Source organism: Thunnus thynnus, chromosome 15 (assembly GCF_963924715.1).
Source record: "Thunnus thynnus chromosome 15, fThuThy2.1, whole genome shotgun sequence".
In the NCBI taxonomy this organism is placed as follows: domain Eukaryota; kingdom Metazoa; phylum Chordata; class Actinopteri; order Scombriformes; family Scombridae; genus Thunnus; species Thunnus thynnus.
This window is the reverse complement of record NC_089531.1, coordinates 26,488,145-26,512,533: the sequence shown is the minus strand read 5'-3', so window position 1 is coordinate 26,512,533 and position 24,389 is coordinate 26,488,145. Positions and strand designations below refer to the sequence as shown.

Sequence of the window (24,389 nt, the reverse complement as noted above, 5' to 3'; positions counted from 1 at the left end):
CCACACCTTTAATATTACAGATCCATTGTTAATAAAAAATACTGATTAGAGCTTGCTCCTAATAAAGTCACAGTAAAGTCATCTCAGTGGGCGGTGGTTAATTTTGATTTTCACTGATTAGAGCAGCTTTAACATTTTGTTGTTACACAATTTGACACAATTTATCAAAAATACTGGTATTTTTATAGAAAGCACTATTCAGATTACTGGTTTCAAGATTAAAATATATTATCTATAATTAGGAATAATATCAAAACTACAATAAATGGGGTCATTCTTGATATGTGTAAAGAGTTGCATAAGAGAAGCTTTTAAGGATCCACCTGCTGTACAAAAAAGCATGAGCGAGGTTTTTGAAAATGTCATGCTCATTACAGTCAGTGGTTATGTCAAAATAAATGAGACGTGTTCTGCATTTACTGTGTCGGAGTCATGTGTTCTTATCTCCTTGAGTGATTACAGACACTTGGAAAAAAAGGTGTTGTTTCGCAATAAACCAGGACAAAGTGCTGAGAAAACCACTCTCTAAAAAGCTCAGGAAAATCTTTGCTTTTTGACTCCCAAGTCTCAAAGATGACATTTTAATAAAGCAGAATACTACAAAATGACTTGAAAATGGAAGCAAAATGCACAATCTAAGACACTCTAAGACACTCATTATCATTGCTGGATTGAATATATATCAGATCGTGACAGCAGAGTAACATATCAAATCAAACCATGATTTCTATGAATTGTCACCCCGCTATGTGAAGGTGTACTTGCGTTTTTCTGAATTTGCACTAGGCATAAAACAGTAAAAGAGTTAACAGATATGAAATACTAGCACGACAACTAAACTAGCTAATGGAAACTTTAACATGAAAATATCTGGCACTGACTTTAAAAAAAGCCACATCAGTCAAAGCTTTCTTCTCTTCAAACAAGAGACAATGATAGATATCAGTTCTCTGAGCCAAGCAGCCTGGCCCTGCCTGCTGCCTGAGGCTGACCTCTATTCTGCTTCTCATCAGTCTAGCACTCACAGTGTGACAGCCACAGAGAAGCAGCCGACGTCACCGCTCACACTAGAGCTTCACTATAGCCTTTACATTACGGAAAAGTGCATGTAACATATGAGCTGGCAATGATTAAATTAAACGCGATCACATTCTCTGGTCATTTATGGCATTATTTAGAGAGATGTTAAATTAAACGTTTGCAAGCTGTCACTTTGGATGTTTTTCAGTGAAAAGCAGTAGTTTGGTCCTCATTACACAATCCCATGCTTTTCTCTCTTGCTTCCTCTTAAAGTGTTGCAAAAACTGTTTCTTAGAATTAATAATGAGGAAGTAGGGAGGTTAATAAAGGTTGCTTGGGGTGATCAAAAACCAGTTTCTTTTACTATGCAGCCTGTATATGTCCATCCAGTGTAGTCTTCTTGTAGGAACTGTACCCCCCTCCTCCTATAGTCATGGTGTTGTCAGTCAGTAAGACTGTTGTGGTTTAGGTCGAAAAACTGCCTGCCTGCCTGCCTGCCTGCCTGGCAAGGAACTGTAGAAGAAATGATGTTTACACAGCCTGCACAGACACGAGAAGTTTTAGATGAATAAATAATGCCTGGGATTAAGTCCCTCACTATTTTTAGTCCCTCATACCCTGTGATTATTCCCTGTCCTTCTCCCCACTTTTTTCATGGTTATCCTAAAGCTTAACATGCTCTAGCTGCCATGGAAACTGCACCATTGTTATAAAGGCAGCCATATAGTGGAGGAGGGGAGCCAAGGAGGAAGCAGACTATCTTTATACAGCCCTGGTATTGGTTTTTGTCTGCTCGTGGAGGTGTCTTTCGTTATGTTAACATCAGATTTGATGTTAATATGAAGTTTGGGAAAACTGGGATTGTTGCTGCAGGTATCAACAATAAAAATAATACAGAAACACAATAAAACAGTTAGGATTTTGTTATAAAGGAGTGTATAATGTAAAAAACTGGTTAAATAGAAAAAGATGGTTGAAAAATGCAGCATTTATAATGAGAAAATGTAATGAAATAAGATATATGCAGTGCAAATGAACAATATACCAGCTGAGAAAGAATGTGAAGAAAGAAAATGGGCTTCACTCATCATATTCACATTACACATCACATAACTGCACAGAAGGTCATATATACAGTACACACAAAGGCTGGAAGGTGAAGCACGACTCTGATATCAGCAGTTGATTTTCAAAAAAAGCTGTTTTTTTTTTTTTTCTTCTTCTCCCAGAGCAGCAGCAGAAAGAAAGAGAGGGAGAGAGAGAAGCAGGGAGGTGAGACTGATCTAATGAGACAGTGTGATCACAGCCTCCCTTTAGATCTCGCAAACATCCCGGGCAGATCTTCCCGTCTTTTCCGCTGATCCGCGCAGCCCTTTTTCTCACTATGGCTGCCTGCTTTCATGTTTCAGAAGCCAGGTCTTGCAGACAAAAACACATGAGCGCAGGCTTTTACTTTGTAGATAATTTGCTTAGGAGGGGGATCATTTGAGAGAGAAATCATCAAGGTCTTGTGCTACAGGTCCGTGCATGTACAGTATCACCCAGATAAGCCTTTCAGTGGGCGAAATGTCTTGAAATAGAAGAATTTTCCAGGAATTTTATCAGATCAGTCAATACCACTCTTAGAATTTGATGGATGGATATTTTCTTCTTCTTACTATTAACAATATTATTACTTTTAGTGTCCTGTGAGGGTCCCCCCAAATAGGAATTCAATTCTGGGGGACACCTGTCCAATTATAGCTTACTGTAAACTAGGTGCAGCAGGTCTGTCATGCTAAAGCTGTGTGCACTGGGCTCTGGTGACAGAGATACTTGTTATTGCAAGAGTTCACTGGGTGACATTTTTTTTAGCCTTTTCAAAAGCAAAAACACAAGAGCTGACGACAGTATCTTAGCAATGATACCTTTTGTGGGGTTACAGGTTACATTAGAAAAGGCTCCATTCAGGACTAAACCAAGATTGTGTTACGTTTGCCAAACTCATCAGTACACCCTCATTCATGTAAAAATGACACATATTGTTTGAAAATACAAACGATAAAGCTCAAATGTAATAGATGTATTGTTTGCCTGGGACATGTAGCTTTAGCATCAGTCATTTAGCATTATATCATGTATGTAGCTATTAAGTGCGTAGAACCTTTTTCGTACAGGGTTTGTGTTTTAAATTGAGTCAACTTAAAATCTAAAAAGTCAGCTGGAGTTTTCACAGAGTTAATTAGCTAGCCACCAATAGCAGACAAACTTTTGTATAACTTCTGTGTAACATTGAAGACCCATTGTTTTAAAAATAACTACGAATTTCAAGTGGTAAATCTCCAGCTGTTATCAAGGTAAACTGCATATATGTCATGCTAGGTTGGAAAGCTTAACATGTGTAGCTAGCTTAGCAAAGAGTCAATTTTTGTCTATTTAATCCTTGTTTATTTTTTAATTCTTAAAAGCAATGAAAAAAGACAGTCAATATAAATATTATAGCTTTCAACTTCAATCTCCTGAATATTAGTATTCTTAGTGAACGCTACAAGGAAGTTACAACCACTGACAAGCTCATATCATTTAGCTATATTGTTTACTAGTACACAGGTCCAAAGAGCACCTCATGTTGCAGCCCTTCAAGTAGCACCTAAAAGCAAACCGCCTTGTCTGTAATTAACTGCATTTAATGTGCAATAACAACAAGCCATTATACAAAATGAGGCCAACAAAGTGGCCTCCACGTTGCCAAATATGAGACAGATTGAGCAGCTTTTCATAAGGGTCAATCACAACAAACGGAGCACCCAGCTATTTACAGCAATTAGCACACTTGACAGAGAGCTGTAAAGAATGGCTGGCAGGCAGCGCTGGCAAAAGCATCAGGGGCGATACGAAGAACAGAACATATCGAGCCAGAACAGACTGTTTTGGTGCATTTACAACTTTTACACTTCCTGTTCTGATTCAACTGTGATTATCAACTGATCCCGATCATACGCAAAGAGCCTTCCTATTTGTTAGAAAGGTCAAACATGAGAGAATCACAGTGTCCTCAACCTACAGAATGTCCTATTTTTGCCTGGTGGTGGCTGCACACGTGACACCACTGTTTCTATTGATGTATCTCTGCTCTCGGTCTCATTAGACTGAGAGAAAGTGAGCATAAAGCTGTTGCCCCTGACTCCCATCTTAACCAGTTGGGTTTGATCAACAAACGATCAAAGGGGAACTCCATCGATTTTACACATCAAAGCCAGTTTACTTGTCAATTGGAGAACTAATCAGCCAGTGAAAACAGTTGGAGAATGACTTCTTGGGCTCTGCAGGTTTGTTAAGACAAAATAACACTTATCATGTTATCAGGGTTTTCTCAGCTTGATCTTGGACACTACATATTTTTCAGCTTGCATTGTAACTGGGGACGTGGAGTGAGTTGCATTATGGGAAGTGTAGGATCCAGCATTGTTGGAGCTTGGCCCATACCAGGAACTAAAGTCAGGATATCGCTGCCTTTGCTGCATCAGTTTTGACCATTCTTATTTCATCTGTCCCTTGCTAATTCCCCAACTTTAAGGAAGTGCAGTACAAAATATCTGGAGCACTTTTTTAAATACCAGAGTGATGACATCTATTTAGACTGCACTTTAAGTTTTATATTTTATTTTTCTGGACAGCTGTAACTCAGAGGTAGAGCGGGTCATCCACTAATCAGAAGATCAGCGGCTCGATCCCCGGCTCCTCCAGTCCGCATGTCGAAGTTGCCTTGGGCAAGATACTGAACCCAGAATTGCTCCCGAAGGCTGCGCCATCAGTGTGTGAGTGTATATAAATGAGTACTAGAAACTCCTGATTTGCAGGTTCGCACCTTGCATAGCAGCCTCTGCCATCAGTGTATGAATATGTGTGAAAGGGTGAATGTTGGCATGTAGTGTAAAGCGCTTTGAGTGGTCTGAAGACTAGAAAGGCGCTATATAAATGCAGCCCATTTACCATTATCATAGCTGTGAGATGAGACACAGCTGTAAAACTCATATAGAAAGGGAAGTTCAAATTATGAGTATTAGACTGACACATACATTAGTGTTTTTGTGTCACTACAAACTGTATTTATTATTTATTAATCAACCAGTTGTCTCTATGTGAAGCACTTCACCTAAATTGATTCCAACCATACAAGCCTGCATGAAGAGCATGCAATATCACTATTATTATTAGTTCTAATAGCAGGAGAGTTTTAGTATCCTATGAAAAGGCACTCAAACTTGACAAAAATGTATCTCTGGGGGATGCACTCAATATTTTATATTTATTTTTTATATTTATTTGTATTTATTGTAAACTTTTTTCAAATTAAAATCTTGAAATTATTGAAGATCAGTTAGCAAAAGTTTTAATCTAGGGCTGCATAGTGTTGGGTATTGTTTGAAATTTTTTGATACTGATGCCAATATGAAACTTAAGTTTAGGTGCTGATATAAATTCAATACTCTTTTAGAGACATTACAGACATTCAATGGCAGCTTTTGGGTGTGTCATAGTTTCCAATAGTCATCGCTACAGACACAGTTTGGTCAGCACTAAAGAAGCATTGACAAAGAAATAAGTCCCTTTGACTGTAACTAGCAATTATTGTCATTACAAATTAATCTGTCAATCAATAATGCAGTCTAAAAACTGTAAAAATAGTCAAAAAATGACCATACTTTCCCACTACTTGAGTTGACATGTTCAAACAGTGTAATTAAAACAGAGCAAATCCTCACATTTGAGGGGCTGGAATCAGTGAATGTCACTCGATTGACTAATCAATTCATCACCTGATTGTTTCAGCACTTGTTCAGTGGAAAACTAGTAGTGTCAGCTTTCAGAATCCATATATCACTTGTACCCTAGTAGCAGCAGTGATGCCAGAGAATAAATCTATTGTATTTGTTACACACGCGTTGGATTCATTTGTGACACCGTGAGGACAGTGTGTGCTGCCGTCACATCAATATTTCAGCACAAAGCCTGTTGTTTTGAAGAGTGTAACCGAGGCCGTCCTCCACCCCAGGCGCTCTCTGAACTAGACCATCGTGTCAACAGCGATGCAGCCTGCACGTGCTGCTCCTGCACGCTGGCTAGCACCCATGGGCCTGTGGCACTCTCTGACAACCACCATGGCAAAAGGGGCATCGGCACACACACACAGACTTTGCTGTAAAGCGAACACACACACTGCCACCCAGCATCAGCAGACGTGTCATGCTCTTGTGTTGTATTTGTGATTAAAGCTGCACTAAGCAATGAAGATAAAAGAGGAACTGCAACAGAGGAGACTTTCATCTCCACCATTCATCCATCCCTACTGCCATTTTTTAACACATATCTAAATTTAAAAGAGTGGGACCAATATTCTTTTCCCAGCCACTTCCTCCAGCTCCTCCAGGGAAATCCCAAAGTGTTATGGACACCCACCAGCATGTTCTGGGTCTGCCCTTACAGTTGCCCTGGAATACCTCTACAGGTATCCAGGAGGTATCCTGATGAGATGCCAAATCTACCTTAATTGGCAAAAAAAAGCCAGAAAGAAGGAGGAAGAAGGAAACTTGTGATGTCGCCCAATAAAATTCCAGCATCATGTTTGGTCTCTTCTCCATCCTCAGAAAGAGATGAATCAAAATTGAAAGGTGACAGACAAACTATTCAGATCAATTTGGTCCATAAAATGTAAGAAAAATGCCAGAACAATTTTTTAATGCCCAAGATGAAGGTATCAGATTGCTGTTGTCCCACCAACACCTTGAGACTGCAGATTATTATCACTTAAGACAAACATAAGTAGCAAATCTTCACAATTTAGAAGCTGCAACCAGAGATTATGATGTTGATGGATGTCATGGTTATATGTCATGCATCTTAGCCAGTAGGCTACTGGGACGCGCCAGCATTTTTGTTTTCAAGAAATTACCTAAATTATGACTCAATTATCAAAATAGTTGCAGTTTATTTGCCTGTTGATTGACTTATCGGTTAATTGACAATTTTCAGACGTAATCGTGTAACCATCATGCAGAGTTGCCTACCAGTGCTCCTTTAAAGGGGACATATCATGCACATTTCCAGGTCTACTTTCTATTCTGGGGCTCTACTGGAATATTTTTGCATGATTTACAGTTCAAAACTCCTAATTTAACTCATACTGACCCTTTATGCGGCCCCTCAGTTCAGCCTCTGTCTCAAACAGGCCGTTTTAGCTCCTGTCTCTTTATTACCGCGTACAGACCAAACTGGCAATGCGGCACCACCACGCAGGGTTCTGTGGAGGTGTGGACGTGTCACTATATAGCCCGTTTGTGAGATGTATCTAATCATAGTACAAGTAGAAATACTAACCAGAAATTACAACTTGCAGCCCAATAAAACACCAAGGAAGTGCACACACAGTGATTTACGTCTTTGTACTTCCCTCACTGATTGGCCAACATAGCGCCTTGTCGGATCACATCATGTTGCGTTCCGGCAAAAGTTGAGCCTGGGTCAACTTTTTTTGCCAGACCACTGCTGCAATTTTTTGCTGAGCCCGACGCAATCCCCACCCCTGCGGTGTAAACGCACTTCCCCCTTTCAAATGAATTGGAGAGCTGCCATTTTTCACACATTGCCGAATTTGGTCTGAATGTGGCCTAAGGCCTCCTCATGAGGAGCCCACTCTGTTCTAATTGGACAGCTCCTGGAAGCTACCCCTCAGCAGACATCCGGCGGCTCAGGAGGCAACATGAACAAACTATAGTAGTAGGATTTCACTTCTTTTTCTCATTCTTTACTTGAAATGGAAACTTCTCAAAAACGTCCATACATGTTCAAGCCAAAATCCAATCTGAAATATGCAAGCGGACAACGCAAACAACACATGGAACAACCTAAGCAACAAAGGTGATGGAACAGACGGCAGTTTGTTGGCATGCATAAACAATCTGATGTCATCATGAGGAGTAAGTAGAGGTAATATTGCAAATGTAGCATTCTGAGCAGGTTGAAGCCCAGGCTTTTGACTTTCAGGGAGCATTTTTACATACTTCATCTTTTGGACCTTTTGGACCTGAACTATGTTTAAAATAGACATTCAACATCATAACAGTGTAAAAATCACAAAAAGCATGATACCTCCCCTTTTAAAGTGGCGTTAGCTTGAAAGGGGTGCTGCAAACATTCAGACATATCAAAGTTGCTTATTTACCCAGCAGACACAGAGTAATATTAGTATTCATTTAGACTCTAGTTTCTGGCCACCTGATGAACTTAAATCTCATATCCACTCAATTTTTGGCTCTTTTTTCGTTTCCATGGATTACTGAGAAAAATATCTGGCTCTTTAGCTGCTAAATGCTTCACTATGTTCACCAGCCAGTCACTAACTTTGTCTGACTGCTCTTTGGTGCTCAGCAGGTTGCATATAGTAGGTTTATCAGGGCTTAAAACAGCTGCCTGCTGCAGCTGGAAACAAAGTTGGTAAGAGCAGAGTTTGTTGGCAGGAAAACCAAAATAATGATATATAAGAGGCTAAAAAGCTCCGCAGAGCTGAGGGGAGCTGGATGATCCTCTGTGGGTTGTCACTAAAGTGTCAGGCTTCACATCATAACTTATCATTTGATCCTTTGTTAAAATAAAAAATGTTCCCAAAAATTTTGTTGCAGTATACAGTATTTGCGTCTGTAAGGCCTCAAAGCCCTTCTCTAGTCATCCTAGACTTTGGGTACAGTTCACTACAGTTCATCTGAGGACTGATCATTTTGATTTCTGGATGATAACACTTTATTATTTCCAAACATTTCCCTCTTGTTGCCATTTGAAGATGCAAATGTGCCAAGTTGCCAGGTGCAGCTTTAGAGGGGCATCCTTAGTGAAAGCCATGGTTGATGGTCCCCATTGAAATGCAATTCAAACAGCAATTGCACCTCTCACCCTCTTACAGCCTCTCCATTTGCCCATCAACAGAATGAGCTCTTCAGATGGTTGATGTCTGCCAAACCGTTCTGAGATGCCGTGCCTGTTTCTAGGGCAGACGGAATTCCACGCAGTAATTACGGGGGAAAACGAAGCAGCTGATTCTATTGTGTGGTCTGATACACTGAAAAGGTCACTGATCTGTGGACTGAATGGATGCCTTGGGAATTACAATAAACCCTTTGTCTCCACAGAGGAACCATCCCATCTCACCTACTGTTCCCTTCCCATCTAATCAGTATGGAGAGGCTGGCAGCAGGAGAGATGACATTGACGAACCACAGTCCTTTCCCATAGAGCCAGGCAGAACCGGGCAGAGGCATGCTGGGGGAAGTCTATTGAGTTATGCTGCCACCCCCCTGCCTCTCATCAGGCTGGACTGCTGGGAAAATGGGCACGCAGAGGTTCAGGTCAGAACAGTATAACACAGCTTCTTAGAGGAAGCAGGTCCCCTCTGTTCCTATTATCATCCTCCGTCCTCTACATCTCTGCAAAACATGTCCAGCATCTTATATGTCCTACAAACCCAAGTGGGAAAGAATTGACTGACACGTTTTAATGGCAGAAAGATAAAAGTAGCGGTGGCCAAATGGCAGCCAGCCATAGGTCACAGTAAAGGGCAATGGGTTTTACAGAAGCACCGGCTCAGACTAGACTCTTTTAGGTCACTGGTCAATACAGAGGAATAATGAATGAATAGCATTTAGCTTGGGAAATTACTGTTTCCATCCTCAAAGTGACGAAGCCCACAATCAATGAGAATTGAATTTTGGCGCCGGGTGGTAAAATTGTAAGTGACGGGTGACACGAACCTGTCGTTTATCTTGCTGCAGAGAGACAGATTTCAAAAGTGAGGAAACTCTTCTGTTCCTCAATAGCAATTTATGGTGGAAAGCAGGTGCAGAGACAGGGTTGATAAAAACTACTCAAAAGAAGACTTTTCATCTCCAAAACTTTGCAGGGATCAGCAGGGCTGGGTATCTTTTGAAATTTTTGTACCATACGTTCCAATACTAAAACAATACTTTTTTCAATACCTTATTATGAGTAATATGATCCAAACTTTTAAAATGTTAATGGTTATCTAAACACAAGCAGCCATGCAAGAACTTTGCCTAAATAAAACACAGTATTACAGCGGCAAAATTATAATTTAAATTAAATCAAAGCGTTAGTAAATGAGAGAATGACTCTGACCAGATTCCATGCCAATTTCCTGAACTTGACAGTTATGATTCTTGATACTAAGGATGCAGTTTGGTTGGTGCCAAAATAGTATTGAGATTAAATTCCCAGCCCTAATGATGCGAGACAGGTGTTACTGATTGGGAGTAGTTGAGTTAAAACTAACCAGTTGATGAATTTTCACAAAGCCCATGGTGAAGTCTTCAAATGGTTTTGTCTGTCTAAAGGTGTGTTAAGACTGAGTGCAAAGAAAATTCTAAAGGTGGCTGAGTTGAATATCAAATCGATGCAAAGACACAAGTAGACACGAACAGATGCAAAATCGCCCTGAAGGGCGCAAATTTAGGCGAAGCCACGTCTGCACAAGTTGACAATATTTTTACTTGAGCCAAAAATTTGCACCAGTCACTCAAACGTTTGGCATTTTGGCTTGATAAATGACTTACATGATTAATCAATTATAAAATGTGTTGCTGATTTATTTTCCAATATTCAACTAATTAACTTTTGATATGCATATTTTGGTAGTTCTATTGGAATAGCAACACAAAAAATCTGTATCATATGTACTCCATATTGGTCTAAACCTACTTGAATTAACCTACCACTAAATTGCAGTAGGTTAATCTCTGTCTTGGCTCTTCATTGTGGGAAGTGATAGATAGATAGATAGGGGATGAAGATAAACTGCTCAGTAATGTTGAGGCCACTGGAGATTAAGCAGATTGTATAGGTAAAGCAGTTACCTGTTCACTGATTACGGTTGCAGCCTTTGTTCCCTTGTAAAAGATAAAGATAAGGCTGAGTGGGGCTGCTCAGGAGGTTAGTGATAAAGGACTGAGCAGCCAGCCACGTCTGGCACCTCTGGGACTCCAGAATCAGACCGGGAGGTTGGAGGGCACGTGGTGCGATGTCATCATCTGTCTGCCATCATCTATGTTAACACATAGTGACATGAAGCCTGACTTCCAAGAAAGAGCAGGATGTGGAAGGAGAACAGATGATAGGAAGTCAGATGATTCACCCAGCGGTGACAAAACAGCGCGGGCTGCCTGCGATGACGGTGTGAGCAAAGTACCTTCACTTCCCATGACAAAATATTAATATTAATAATGAGAGAGTTTAAACATGACTAGAACTGACTGTATTCCCACGACTGTGATGCTGCTGTTCCCTCCTGCACCATAAATATAGTTACACAGACACATTTTAGAGCTTTTCACTCTTTAGCTTATATCTATACTGTCGTTTGCCAACCTCTGACCTATTTGGGTCACTGTTGATCTCCAATACGTATACTGTGCATTATATTCATATTATACTATACATTTTAAGGCTGCAACATTCAATATGTTTATGTTAACAATGGATCAAATGACTGTGTAATGTGAAAGGTGCCCTTTACTACGTGACTGTGTAGTTCCCCTCAGCTCTACAGAGCATTTTAGTATCTTTTTACTCTTTGTTTCGGTTTCTCTGCCTGCAGAATTTGCGATTGGTTCAGTCAACACTCATTAATCTTGTTAGCAACTGTGGCGGGCAGCTGTTTGTAGCAAAACAGCTCTGATAAACTACATGTCCAGCACCAAACGGCAAACAAGTTAGCAGCTAGCCAGTGAGCATAGCGTAGCATTTAGCAGCTAAAGGTTTTTCTCAGAGGTTGGTGATAATGTAAACAGGGCTAAAAGGAAAAGTGAATATTATATTTGGCATGTGGCCAGAAACACTAATGTTACCAATCTGCTGAATGTGTAAATAGGTAAATAACTGTTTGCTAACACGATGGACGCAACGTGTTTTCAGCTTGTTTTTCTGCCCCAATGGAGCCAAAAAATCCATTAATGCAGCTTCAAAGTTATAAACATTACATTTATATAACCGTAACCTTTATTACTGTATGTAATGTAACACATTAGTGACTGAAATGGCCAGTTAATTAACCCATTTTCCACATGTTTAATAATCTTATCTCACCGTTTTTGTTGGAATAAACAGAAGAACTTGGTAATGAGTAGGAAGCCAACCCAAGACACTCAAATATTAGCAACACAAAGAGAAAAAGAACATCTAAGAAAAAAAGAAGTCCTTATGCTGCCCACACTGTCTGACTGACAGCTGGTGATCACTGGGCTGCTGAGCCAGAACACCACAGCAGCCAGCCACTGAACCAAGGCTGCTGAGTAATTTTTAAAAAATGACCTCACGGATGTGTAATTAACATGAGACGGAGTCATAAAATTAAAGGAAGCGCCTTGAAGCTAAATAAAAAATATGGAGGAGCTGCTGGTAGACCCAGGCTTCATTTTCCCTTCTTGACATTGTGTATCACATTAAAAATGTGCTAAACAGAACATTCACAAAGACGAGGACTGTAGCAACTACATGGAGACACACTAATACTGCTTTAAATCTTTGTCTTCACATTGACCAAAACATAAAGACTGAGGCTTGTTCAAGGGCCTGTGCACACACCTGGAACTGCACTTGTGTGGATGTGAAAAATGCTTTTCTAAGGTCACAAAGGGGTAAAACACACACATGCAGTTTAGCAGAGTTTAATATCGGGAACTGCTCAAAGGATATATGGATTTGCTTGCAAGGGTCATAAGATATTGATATTACATCCATTTTTAGATTTTAAAGGTCTCACATGATGGTTGGAAATTTAGTCTATTTTTGAATGCAAGGTGATGTGCAAGGTGGCACAAAATACTGTCCAGTGGCTCCAAGTTTTGGCCTTGAAAAACTGAACCAACAGCCCGGTATGCTTGTTCTGAGAATGCATGAGCCTGATTCTTAGTTTTAACCTTTCAAATGTTAGTGTCCTTTATAAATTCAGACTACTACTTCAGTTTACCATATCATTTTCATCATCTGAAGGTCACAGTTATGCACCTTTCAATACAACATAAAGCAGATAATCCATCCATACAGCTCTCTGCTGGGAGCCTGTGGCATTTTAATGTGAACAGCTGATACACACAATGGTGTGAGCCCATATGGAGGTGACAGGTAGGCTGATGGAGTTGACTGGAGGCTACTGTTGGCATATGTAAATGTTAACAAGCCTGCAGCTATTGCCAGATTTGACTGGTGTTTGTAGATAAGTTTTATCACATGTGAATTTGTTGATTCAGCTCCTGTTTGGATTTTCTTATCAGTTTCTGTGCAGATAATGGCTCCAGCACGGATCATTGATTCTTTCCCTGCACGCCTATAATTTTATTGTAAGCAGCGTCTTCTTCTCCAGCGGTCATTCCTCTGCTCGTGTTGTGTAGGTTGGATGGTCGATGTGTTAGCGCACAGCAGCAGAAGCCACTCTCATGTCCTACCTGTGGAGCAGAACAGGTGACAGTGTATGTGCGCAACGACGGACACTCACCAACTGATTCAGCGCGCTTTGCCAAGGAAAAAAAAGGAAGTCCGAAGTTGGAACTAGCCGCCAGCCACCATCTTCAGCAGGGACGAAGAGGAGAAAGTGCGGAGTGTCAGGGAGTCCGTCCGGTGCGACACATTACACGGCGTCATTACAGGTGACACGGCTGGAGCCGCGGCACAGTGGACTGAAGAGCGCTGAACCCACTTCACTGTGCGCTCATTCCCAGGCAGCAGCAACAGGGAGGAGCGTCAAGGTGTACGCAGTAAGGCCGGAGGAAACAGGAAACCTGTGGAACTGGCCTTTAAAGTAAAAGCAAAACAGCTGTCTGAAAAAAAAAAAAACAAAGGGAACGAAAACAGCTTTCATCATTTCCATGTAGGGTAATGGAATATTGCAGAAAAAGTAAATGTTATCATACATATACAAGCAAAATATAAGTATATCAAAATGTAAATGGAGTAGCTATAATACCAACAACAGCTATACAAACTGAATCAAATGGGCTACATGTGAGCGACCTACAGAATATATGGATTTCAGAAGGAATTAGCTTGATAAAGTTCAATATAATATAAAAAAATGAGATCATGTCACTGGTGGCTTTTCTGTCTGACCTGAAGCTCTCAACGTGTAGTAACAACAATATTAAAGCTTAACAGCTAAAATAGAACATTTAGTTTACCAAGAAATACCATTCATCATGATACATGTAATGTGTTAAATAATGACATTTGACCTATTCCTTAGTTTCACTTATTCAGTTACTCAAAATAGACAACTTACTGTAGCATAGAGTGTGGTACATTTTGTATTATTATATGTAGCAGTACTAGTAATAGTAGTAGTAGTAGTTGAAGTTTTAGGCCTATAGTAGTGGTGGTAGCAGTAGCACCAGTAGTAGTAATGGTAATAGTAGTAGTAGTAATAGTAGTTGTAGCCTAATTGTAGAAGTGCTTGAAGTATTTCAATGTTTTGAGTATTTGGTTTTATTTTGAAGCGACAGTAGTACCGCTTCCTGTGTAATTCTCGCGAGCTCTTGCTGTTTTGTCTTGCCGCTGCTGCTCAAAGGTTTGTACCATTGTCTTTTCGGTAAGGGGTGCACCTTGTCTACACATTCAAATATTTAGAAATGGAATCGCCTGTTTACCTGGCATTTGATCCAATCACTCACTAATTTGTCTGCGGTCTTAACCTGTACATACACTAATCTAATGCTTATTAGAGGGATAATAAAGCCGAGGAACGTGTATTGTAGATGCTACTGCCTTAAAATAGAAACACTGGTCCAGTAATAGCAGGAGAGCGAAAAATCAACTATGTTTCCAACAGAGAAATTGCTATTTTAGTCATCAGGTTCTCACAGTCTCACTCTTTTCTTTTATTTATCTTATTTGCTATCAGCTAATTAGAAACATATGAGAACAACTAACAGAGGCTACTAAGCCTGTGAAAATGCGTCACAATGAACTCACTGCCACCAACAGGCTGAAAAGCCACAGGAACATAACAGGGAACACACTGTGCTGATAAAACGACTCACAACTATAAACACGTTAAGATTATTATAGAAATATCAAATCTAAAGAAGAGAATAATCATTACTTTAAACAGAATCAATCCCGTGAGAAATATCTGGACATTGGCATAACATTGTAATGGAGCTGTTATCGGATTACCATCAAACTCATTAGACTGCTCATTAACCCGTGCATTAATGAGAGCTATGAGTAAGCCCCTTGTAACTTAAACTGAGATAAATAGCGATGTGGAGAAGCAGCTTTATCTTTGCACTGAAACGGATTATACACAGGTGAACACCTTCACTGTATTTCTGAAGGTCAGACACAAACAGATGGAGGATGGCCCCCCTGTTGCTTTAAACTCACCGTCTGACCTTCATCATCACACGCCTGTTTATTCACTGTCTGTCACTTCTGGTGAAACAAAATCATTATTATTCCTATTTTGCCCCTATTTAACCGGCTGTTACAGTGACTTTGCAATGGCCTTATTTTACTTGTGGGCTATTAGGGCTTTTGCTAATCATTTCCCTTCAGTAGAAAAATATGAATACATGTTCAAATGCATTATACATATTACTTATGGCTCTCACTGTTTTCTTAACAATATAAAGCTAGTCTAAAAAACATGTTTATGCAAGAAGAGATGGACTCCTCCACCTAACATATTGTGCCTTTTTTATTGCAGCTGACCGTCATTCTGATTTACGTCAATGGGTTAAAATGTAACACACAGCCTATCTCATTAGGTCAATTTTAATCTTTCTCTCTGCTACTCAGAGGTCATCGGAGAGATAATGAGGTCCAGATTTTCAAACAACATTTCGTTAAAATAAACCTTTCTACTGCAATGAGGTTGTGCATTTAATGGCTTAGTTGCACAACTCACAGACAAGTTTACTGGGACTTTGAACAGAACAGGGTTTAGCAAAAGTCAGGCAATTAGAACAAGCGACCCAGACCAAATCTAGTGGAGCATAAGCAGGCAGGCAAGAGTCCAAAAAGGAAGCAAGGTTAAAAAACAAAGCAGGCGGGATACAACAGGCTGCGACAGGTGTGACCTAACAGATGATATGGTGGAGTATTATGGTTATGGGCAGGTTTTGAGCGCAGGTGTTCAAGTGGGTGATGAGGAATAGTAAGAAATACAATGGAGACCACTGCTGGACAGGGAGGGGATGGCAGGCTCTGAAATCTCAGGAGAGATCACTGACTGGCAAACTGACAACAGAACAGATGCAAAAAAAATTATGGTTTTATTTGGCTGTCACCATGATAGTCCAACCAAACTGAACAATGTCCGTTTTGACAAGAAAAGACTTCCTTCTGTATTTATTAAATAGTTAGAACTTTTAGCACTGCTGATGAACATGTATGTTTGCAATATGTATATACAGTATGTTCATCAAAATATGAATATTTATTACCAACACAAGCGCTACAACTGGAAACATGACTATATAACCTTGTACTAAATTTCCTGGTACAGAATACAGAATCATGCACAAACCTCATTGGCTGATGATGTGGTTATTAAAGGATATAAAGTTTCAGTATATGCTTATGAAAAAGAGTAACAACAACACATCTCCAGAGGGGAGAAAAGACCGTCCCTATCCCCTCCATGAAAACATTTCAGGTGGTAATTACAGGTCTATGATAAAGGGATGGTCTCGTTTTTGCGCATTAACATCCAATTGGTCAAACTTTTAGAGTGAAGACTCAGTGAGCCAATCACAGTCTGGGTGTGATTGCAGACGCTCGTCATCGTGTTGTTGACAGGCACGCCCTGCATGAAGTCAACTCACGGATGTAAAATACCGAAATTCACCCGAACAATGTCGGAAGTAGAGAAGAATTCCCATTAAAATAAAACAGCGTTAACACAGACGGTGCCAACAACATCTAAGTATATTACTCCGTGGGTTCATTGCCTCCCATATAGATATATTCCCCCCAAAACTCAAATATACAAACTGAGATGATATTATATGTCGTTAGTTTGTATGATAAATAAACAGTTACGTGTACATGAGGCGTAAAGCTTTTATTTTGAACGAACTAGACGGATCTCCGTCGGTTGTTTTAAGTGACGTGACGGCGCCATTTTGTTTTGAGTTTCTTCCTGAACTTTTCAAACTTCTACGACTTCCATCGGAATTGTGAATTAAATCGACATGGGTGCTTGTTTGGCCGTGAGTTCGCTGGCCAGCTGTGTGAGTAAACATTTACCGGTTGTAATGTTGCTTCATGAAGTACGTAGACTTAATATTTCAAACAATTTTTCGACCAGTGTAACTTGCTAGTTTAGGTGTTGATTAGCCAAGACGGCGTTAACTTGCGTGTTTTGGTATCGACATAACGTCATGTGAAACTAGCGATAAAAATCACATATTTTACTGCGTAAACGTTTCTACGTGTCTCATATGGCATATTAGTCACTGTTAAATTCTGCATAACACGCTACGTCTTATAAACCTGTTAACATATGAACATATTAACGTTAAGTTACATGAATGTGTAACGTTACAGTTTGATAGTGTTAACGTTCTCCCCTCGCGGAGAGGTGTGAAAATAAACGGCCCATCAACGTTTTAAGTTAGCAAACTGGTGCCGTCTTAAAGTTAAATTAAACCAGACCGACTTGGAAAACATATTTAGCTAAATGACGTTTTATGAGGCGATACAATTTTCGGATATGCAAGGCGACAGCGAATTTCCAGATTTTTGAATGGAGTTTGGCGTGAGAGCAGGGACGTACTTGTGCTGTCTTTTGACTTTATTTAGTTGTCTTATAAGGTATTTCGTCTATTGACGTTTAGGAATTACCCTATAAGCAAAATGTAACACCATGACCGGTTAAATCTGTAAGCTGTTCTCCAAAAAGACACTATTTCCGGGTTTTGCTAATGGATCCTACGCATTCCTGTTGGAGTTGGGTGTCGCTGTTTACTTGTTACGGCCATTATAATCATTCTTTCATTGATCTCTTTGTTGTGCATTTACTCCCATCGGACTTTTACAACATAGAATCGTAGTGTGTGTATTTATATGAGATTTTGACACTGCTACAAAACATATCCAAAATGTAAAACCCACTAAAAAGGATACAATTTCCAACACACTGAATACTTCTCAGATTACAGTAAGATCACTGAAAAAATGGAGGAAAGCTGTAAATCTTCCTCAAGTAGGCAGTTCTCAAAAACTCTTTGAGTGTTTGTGTGAGAAGGACACTAGTGATGGAGGTCACCAGCTGACTCTCTTCATACAACTGTGTCCCGAGTGTGCAGACAGTCTCAAATAACATCTGGGCTAGTGTTTGCCAGAGGGCATGTGTGAGACTCAGAAACAAAGTGGAAGATGTTTCTGTGATCTGATGAAACCAAAAGTGAGCTTTCTTTCCATCATGCTAAACACTTGAGCTAAACACAGCACAGCAGCAGAAAAGCACAAGTGAAAGCCCGACCTGGCAGAGTCACACCCTGAGGGTGTTTCTGTGCAGCAGGCCTCTGGAAGGCTGGTTAGGGCAGTGCTGCAAAATACTGAGAAATCCTTAAGAAAATATGACTACAGTCTGCAAGAGAGCTGTGGACTTTACAGAAGATTGACTTTTCAGCAAGATAAGAACGACCTCAAACATGAAGATAAGCCTTTACAGGGACAGTTTAAAAAACATTTAGGTCCTTGAGTGTCCACATCTCAATCCAAACCAGAATCTGTGGTTTGTCTGTTTACATTTTACTCACTGTCTGTATGAAACCTGTCAAAGCTGAAGCAGTTTTGCAAAGAAGAATGCTAACACAGACTGATCCCCTTAAAAGTGCAACTGCTGCCAAAACTACCTCTACCAAGTATTGACTTGAAGAATGTCAGTAATTTGAATTTTTTTGGCACTCGTGCAGAAACAATACCTGATCTTTGGTTCAGATACCAAGATGATACTTTTAATGGTACCTTACTTTGAGGAATGAACATGTTTTTCTACAAACAAATCAACTATTCTGATAATCATTAAACTGTTTTAGCCCTTTTTCAAGTAAACAATGCCAAACACGCTGTGGTTTCAGCTTCTCAGATGTGAGGATTAGCTGATTTTCTTTGTCATATATGGCAGTAAATTTAACATCTTTTGCTTGTGGATTGTTAGACAAACCACACAAATTGAAGACATCACCAAGGGCTCTGACAAATTGTGGTTGGCAATTCTTGAATTATTTTTTAACAATTTATAAACTAAAACAATTATCCGACTAATCGACAGAATAATCGTCAGATTCATCAGCCATGAAAGTAATCACTAGTTGCAGTGCCTGTTAAAGTAATTAGTCTAAACACAAGAATCTGTACCAGAACTTTGCCAAAACATAGTACAGTCTGATCAAAATGCACTAATCTGAGCAAGCATTTGATGCAAGCTTTCAGTACTTGTGATACTCTGTGCTATTAGTTTACACAAAAAAAGTGTCATTGTTCGATACCCAGCCCTATTTAATGTAAAAATAAAACATGAAAAAAGGCACTTTAGGCCAGTGTAGTTTTGAGTTGTTTGTTGCCATGGCAGACGGTGTGAGGCTAAGGCCAGTCTGAACCATGGAAACTGGATTCTCCTCGTCACGGCTGCAGCCCAGGGCTTGTGTACTCTGGTGCATACTCATATTTAGTGAAGGATGACTGATCTGAGCCACAGCCTCCGCCTCGGTGCTTCACACACTTCTCAGCAGTCTGCGTTTGAATCATGCAGGAATCCTCTGTGATCCTGTTCACAGTGCCGGATAAGAGACGGAGAGATTTGTGAAGATGGCGGCTCTAATCAGAAGGCTGATTACCGCTGCTGTGAATCATCATTTGTCTCTGGTTTTCTGGAAGCGTGAGGGAGGAGAAAGATGGTTGCCGTGACAGCAGACACAATGTTTGTTTTGTTTTTTTTTCCTCATCCACAGTCGTTGCAAGCCATGCATGCATTACCCTGATTATCCCGCACCCCAGAGCTCTGTCCCTGAGTTTCATAAAATATGAATCTGTATGAATGCTCCGCTAATTCTCTCCCCGTCTCTTCTCCAGGCGTCCTGTTTGTGCGGCTCGGCCCCCTGCCTCCTGTCATCATGCTGCCCTTCAACGTACAACTCCACCATGAGCCGGCTGGCCTTCTCCTTCCTGCTGCTGCTCGGGACTATGGTGTCCGTCATTATGATCCTCCCGGGCATGGAGGAACATCTTAAAAAGGTACTTTAGATAAGAATAGATCAAATGTAATGATCCGCATGGGGGATGTCGCGCTGTTGCACCAGCTGCCATTAATCTTTTCATAAGACCCAAGTTTGCTCAACCCACGTTTCATTTCCCATTCAAGAAAAAATGGTTTCACAAGTTTGTAACCCAGCAACAGTGATATTATAGAGGAGCTGGACAGGATGCTTGGATTATGTGTTTTTTTTAATAGCCAGCTGATTTTTTTTTATTTCAGTAACGCAAAGTGTTCAAGTTGATTTGAATCCTCTGCTGTCTTCCACTCATTATTTCCTTCGTTTGTGTTCACATGTCAGATTCCAGGTTTCTGTATGGGCGGCACAACCATACCTGGCGTGGAGAACAAGGTGAACTGTGACGTCATCGTGGGCTACAAGTCTGTGTACCGCATGTGTTTCGCCATGACCTGCTTCTTCTTCCTCTTCTCCATCATCATGATTCGAGTGCGCAGCAGCAAGGACCCCCGAGCCGCCCTTCAAAATGGGTTTGTACTAACTGCAGCTTCAGGACCACAGATCTCTATGATGACAGCATGCTGCACTCTGCTGGCCAAACATCAGCACTGCACCACTAAGATTGTTGTACACTGTCACTGAAACCTGTTTGTTCTGCACATATTCAAAATAACTTTACTTTTTTCTTCTCAGTTTCTGGTTCATCAAGTTTCTGATGTTGGTCGGCATAACTGTGGGAGCTTTCTTCATTCCAGATGGCATCTTTAATACAGGTAGAATGTGTATTAGTGTCATAAGCGTCAATACATCACCACAGTGTGTTTTGAACTATCCATCGAAAACTATTAAATACTGACATCTAGCCACAAATGTTTGCTCAGAATCATACTTTTTTGTTTTCTGTCCTTTTTTTGATCAGACAGTTTCAGATTAAATCATAACTTTGCCATGTTAGTTTTCATGGTAAATAACCTCTTAAACCATGAACTAGTTTCACTCTGTGTGATGAATAGGAATGTCAACACCAGCCTTCTTGAAAAACCATCTTTCGATTCTCGTGTGTATGCTCATAAATAAGCTAAACATCAGTTTACATAAAACAACAGAACTGATCAGTTGTGAACTATGATGGTGCACACTGTACTGAGAGTCCACTGCTTTAAAGTTTAGTACTGTAAATTAATGTCATTCCACCACCTAATAACCCTCTAAACAAATGTCCTGAACCCTCCTCTGTCTTATCACAGTGTGGTATTACTTCGGCGCGGTGGGTTCCTTCATCTTCATCATCATCCAGCTCATCCTGCTGGTAGACTTTGCCCATTCCTGGAACCAGTCCTGGCTGGAGAAGGCAGAGAATGGAAATCAAAAATGCTGGTTTGCAGGTAGAAAGGCAACACACACTCACATTTATACCAAGAAACCTTGAAGTACACCTGCATGGTGGTGATGAATGTACAATCAAACTACATGAACTGCACCATGTGAGAAACAGACAACACTGACTGAACTATGTGAAAAAGCCCAGTGTTCATATAAAATAGCTAGAAATGATGAGCTGATACTGTCATCAGACTCAGCTGCCAAACCAGCAGGTTTCATTTGAATGTGTAATGATTTTGCTTGTTTTTCTCCCAGCTCTGCTGTCCGTCACCATCCTATACTATGTCGCTGCATTTGTCGCCGTCGTGCTCTTCTACGTGTATTACACCAAACCTGATGACTGCACAGAACACAAGGTCTTCATCAGCCTCAACTTCATATTCTGCGTGATTGTGTCCATCGTGTCCATTTTGCCTAAAGTTCAGGTAATGTAGACTTTTATAGAGGGCAGATGCTAACATGAGTTTTTGTACTGAAGCTACTAATCATTGATATTTTGTGCCCTGGTCTTCATATTTCTTGTATATGTACATGTGATGCATGTATATCAACAAAAAATTAATTTCTCTCTCAATCTAGAAGACTAAAGCTAAAGCTGTGATCCCTTTTATGAGCCAAGACAAATAATTTTTTATTACTGCAGCAGTGGAGAGGGGTTTGTTTTACCAGCACTATGTTATTTACTTTACATCCCTTGCCATCTCCCCTACAGGAAGCTCAGCCCAGCTCAGGCCTGCTCCAGGCCGCCGTCATCTCCCTCTACACCATGTACATCACCTGGTCAGCCATGAGCAACAACCCCAGTAAGTCCAGTCAGTCACAAGTCACAACACAACAGCATTTTATTTTACAACTTGAATTGGATAACTTGCCTAGCTGACATTGTTTTCTGTGTTTCCTACCTCAGACCGGCAGTGTAACCCCAGTCTGTTGAGTCTGGTCCAGCCCAGCAGTCCAACTCCTCCACCAGGACCTGTTCTTGCTACACCAGCTCCAAGCGTCCAGTGGTGGGACGCACAGGGCATCGTGGGATTGACCATTTTCTTGTTCTGTACTCTTTATGCCAGGTAGTTTACTGTGAAAACTGTGGTTCTCATGTCATCATGATTTGCATTTACAAAGAGAGAGTTTTATATATAACTGACTATAAATTTCATCTTTTTCTGCAGTCAAAAACATCTAGCCTGATCTCTCTGTCAGTGCAATGATTGAAAATATCAGAAGAAAATCTTATTTGGGAAAGATTTCCATTTGATAAATGCAACACTACTCAAATACAACACTGACAAAAATAATACTGATCTAGTAGGAGGGTATAGCAACTGCAAAATGAAACAATTGATGGTTTTTGTGAGTCACAAAAATGTCTGTAAATATCGTACATTTGTGCTAATAATTGTCTACCCTTAATTCAAACCTGCACTTTGACTAAAACAATCTGCTTACATCTGAGATGAGCTCGCATCCTGGATATAAATACTGTTCTTTGATAGCACAAAACCACAAAGATGCATTCACGCTCAGCTTTGGACATCGATATCTCAGATGTTTTCATATCCTATAATCTGCTACTGTATGTCAATTCCTGTGCTCTCGCCCGCCACAGTATCCGTTCCTCCAACAACGCCCAGGTGAACAAGCTGATGCAGACGGAGGAGGGCCAGGGTCTGACCGCTGACTACGAGGCCGCGACGGGAGAAGACGGAGTCCGTCGGGCCGTGGACAACGAAGAAGACGGAGTCACCTACAGCTACTCCTTCTTCCACTTCAGCCTCTGTCTGGCCTCTCTCTACATCATGATGACCCTCACTAACTGGTACAAGTAAGTGTCCTCCCATGTTGCCTTGCTCCTGACTAACTCTCACAGACAGGCCGACCTCCCTCTGACTTCGTTCTTGGCTCCGCAGGCCCAACACTGACTACCAGGCCATGCAGACCGCCATGCCTGCCGTCTGGGTGAAGATCGGCTCCAGCTGGCTCGGCTTGGCCATCTTCCTCTGGACCCTGGTGGCCCCGCTGGTGCTCCCTGACAGAGACTTCAGCTAAAAACGGTGAAGTCTGATAACAGGTGGTTGCTAGCCTTTTGCTATTTGCATCATAAGGAAAGAAAGCTTTAGTATAAAGTTGTTCTGCTTGATTATTCAGTCTTCTTACAGCTCCCCATTTAAGGTTGCAAACCGAAATGGTAATATGCTTTGTTTTAGATTCCAGGTCACTGTACACGTAACCTAAATGTTCATTCTTGTGGCTCGAGTTTAAATGAGCAGTTCTGCAGAAACATGGGAATGTATGAGTTGAGATTTAATCCCACATTCCAGTTTTTCATCTCAGGTTATTTGTTCAATTTTGTCTTTTTTCTTTATTGTTACAAAATATTCAAATTGAGAGCACTATGCGCCTTTTATAGGACGAGACCAAATGAAACTGTAAAGAATTGTTTTCTTTCACTACATTTATATTGTGTTTATATTTTTTAAATCAATCCATTTAAACAGTTTGATTTTATGGTAAACTGATGCCAAAATATCTGAGAAACCTTTTCTTAAACATTTTTATTGCACAGCATCGTTCTTTAACCCAGTGCCTTCTTATATTTTGCACACAAAATCTATTCAGAGGGACCATTTTTATATCTTTAAGCGTTTATATGACATTCAGATTTCGTTGTTAAGTTGCTTCCTCAGTATATGCACACTTTTCATTGTAATCAATAAAGGTTAAAAAAGAAAA

At 40.4% G+C, this 24,389-nt stretch overlaps 2 protein-coding genes across 4 annotated transcripts in view; one reads left to right on the top strand and one right to left on the bottom strand.

The window, feature by feature from the left end:
- pkib (protein kinase (cAMP-dependent, catalytic) inhibitor beta) overlaps window positions 1–13,802 on the bottom strand; it is a 22,910-nt gene extending 9,108 nt beyond the window's left edge. Inside the window, exon 1 of one of the 2 annotated variants that reach the window (XM_067611576.1) lies at window positions 13,556–13,802. The gene's annotated coding sequence lies outside the window, so the exon portion shown is untranslated. Of the gene's footprint in view, window positions 1–10,919; window positions 11,125–13,555 lie in introns of those variants that run through there. The other variant, XM_067611577.1, reaches the window with a different exon arrangement.
- serinc2 (serine incorporator 2) lies at window positions 9,321–24,389 on the top strand. Of its 2 annotated transcripts, none has more exons than XM_067611575.1 (10): window positions 9,321–9,398; window positions 20,137–20,298; window positions 20,619–20,806; window positions 20,970–21,049; window positions 21,524–21,661; window positions 21,915–22,084; window positions 22,372–22,462; window positions 22,567–22,726; window positions 23,266–23,481; window positions 23,567–24,389. In XM_067611575.1, exons 2-10 carry the CDS (start codon window positions 20,206–20,208, stop codon window positions 23,703–23,705), a joined length of 1,275 nt encoding a protein of 424 aa, XP_067467676.1. In that variant the 5' UTR covers window positions 9,321–9,398; window positions 20,137–20,205; the 3' UTR covers window positions 23,706–24,389. The 2 variants fall into 2 exon arrangements, with proteins under 2 accessions (XP_067467676.1, XP_067467675.1); XM_067611574.1 differs by lacking the exon at window positions 9,321–9,398 and adding an exon at window positions 17,139–17,288.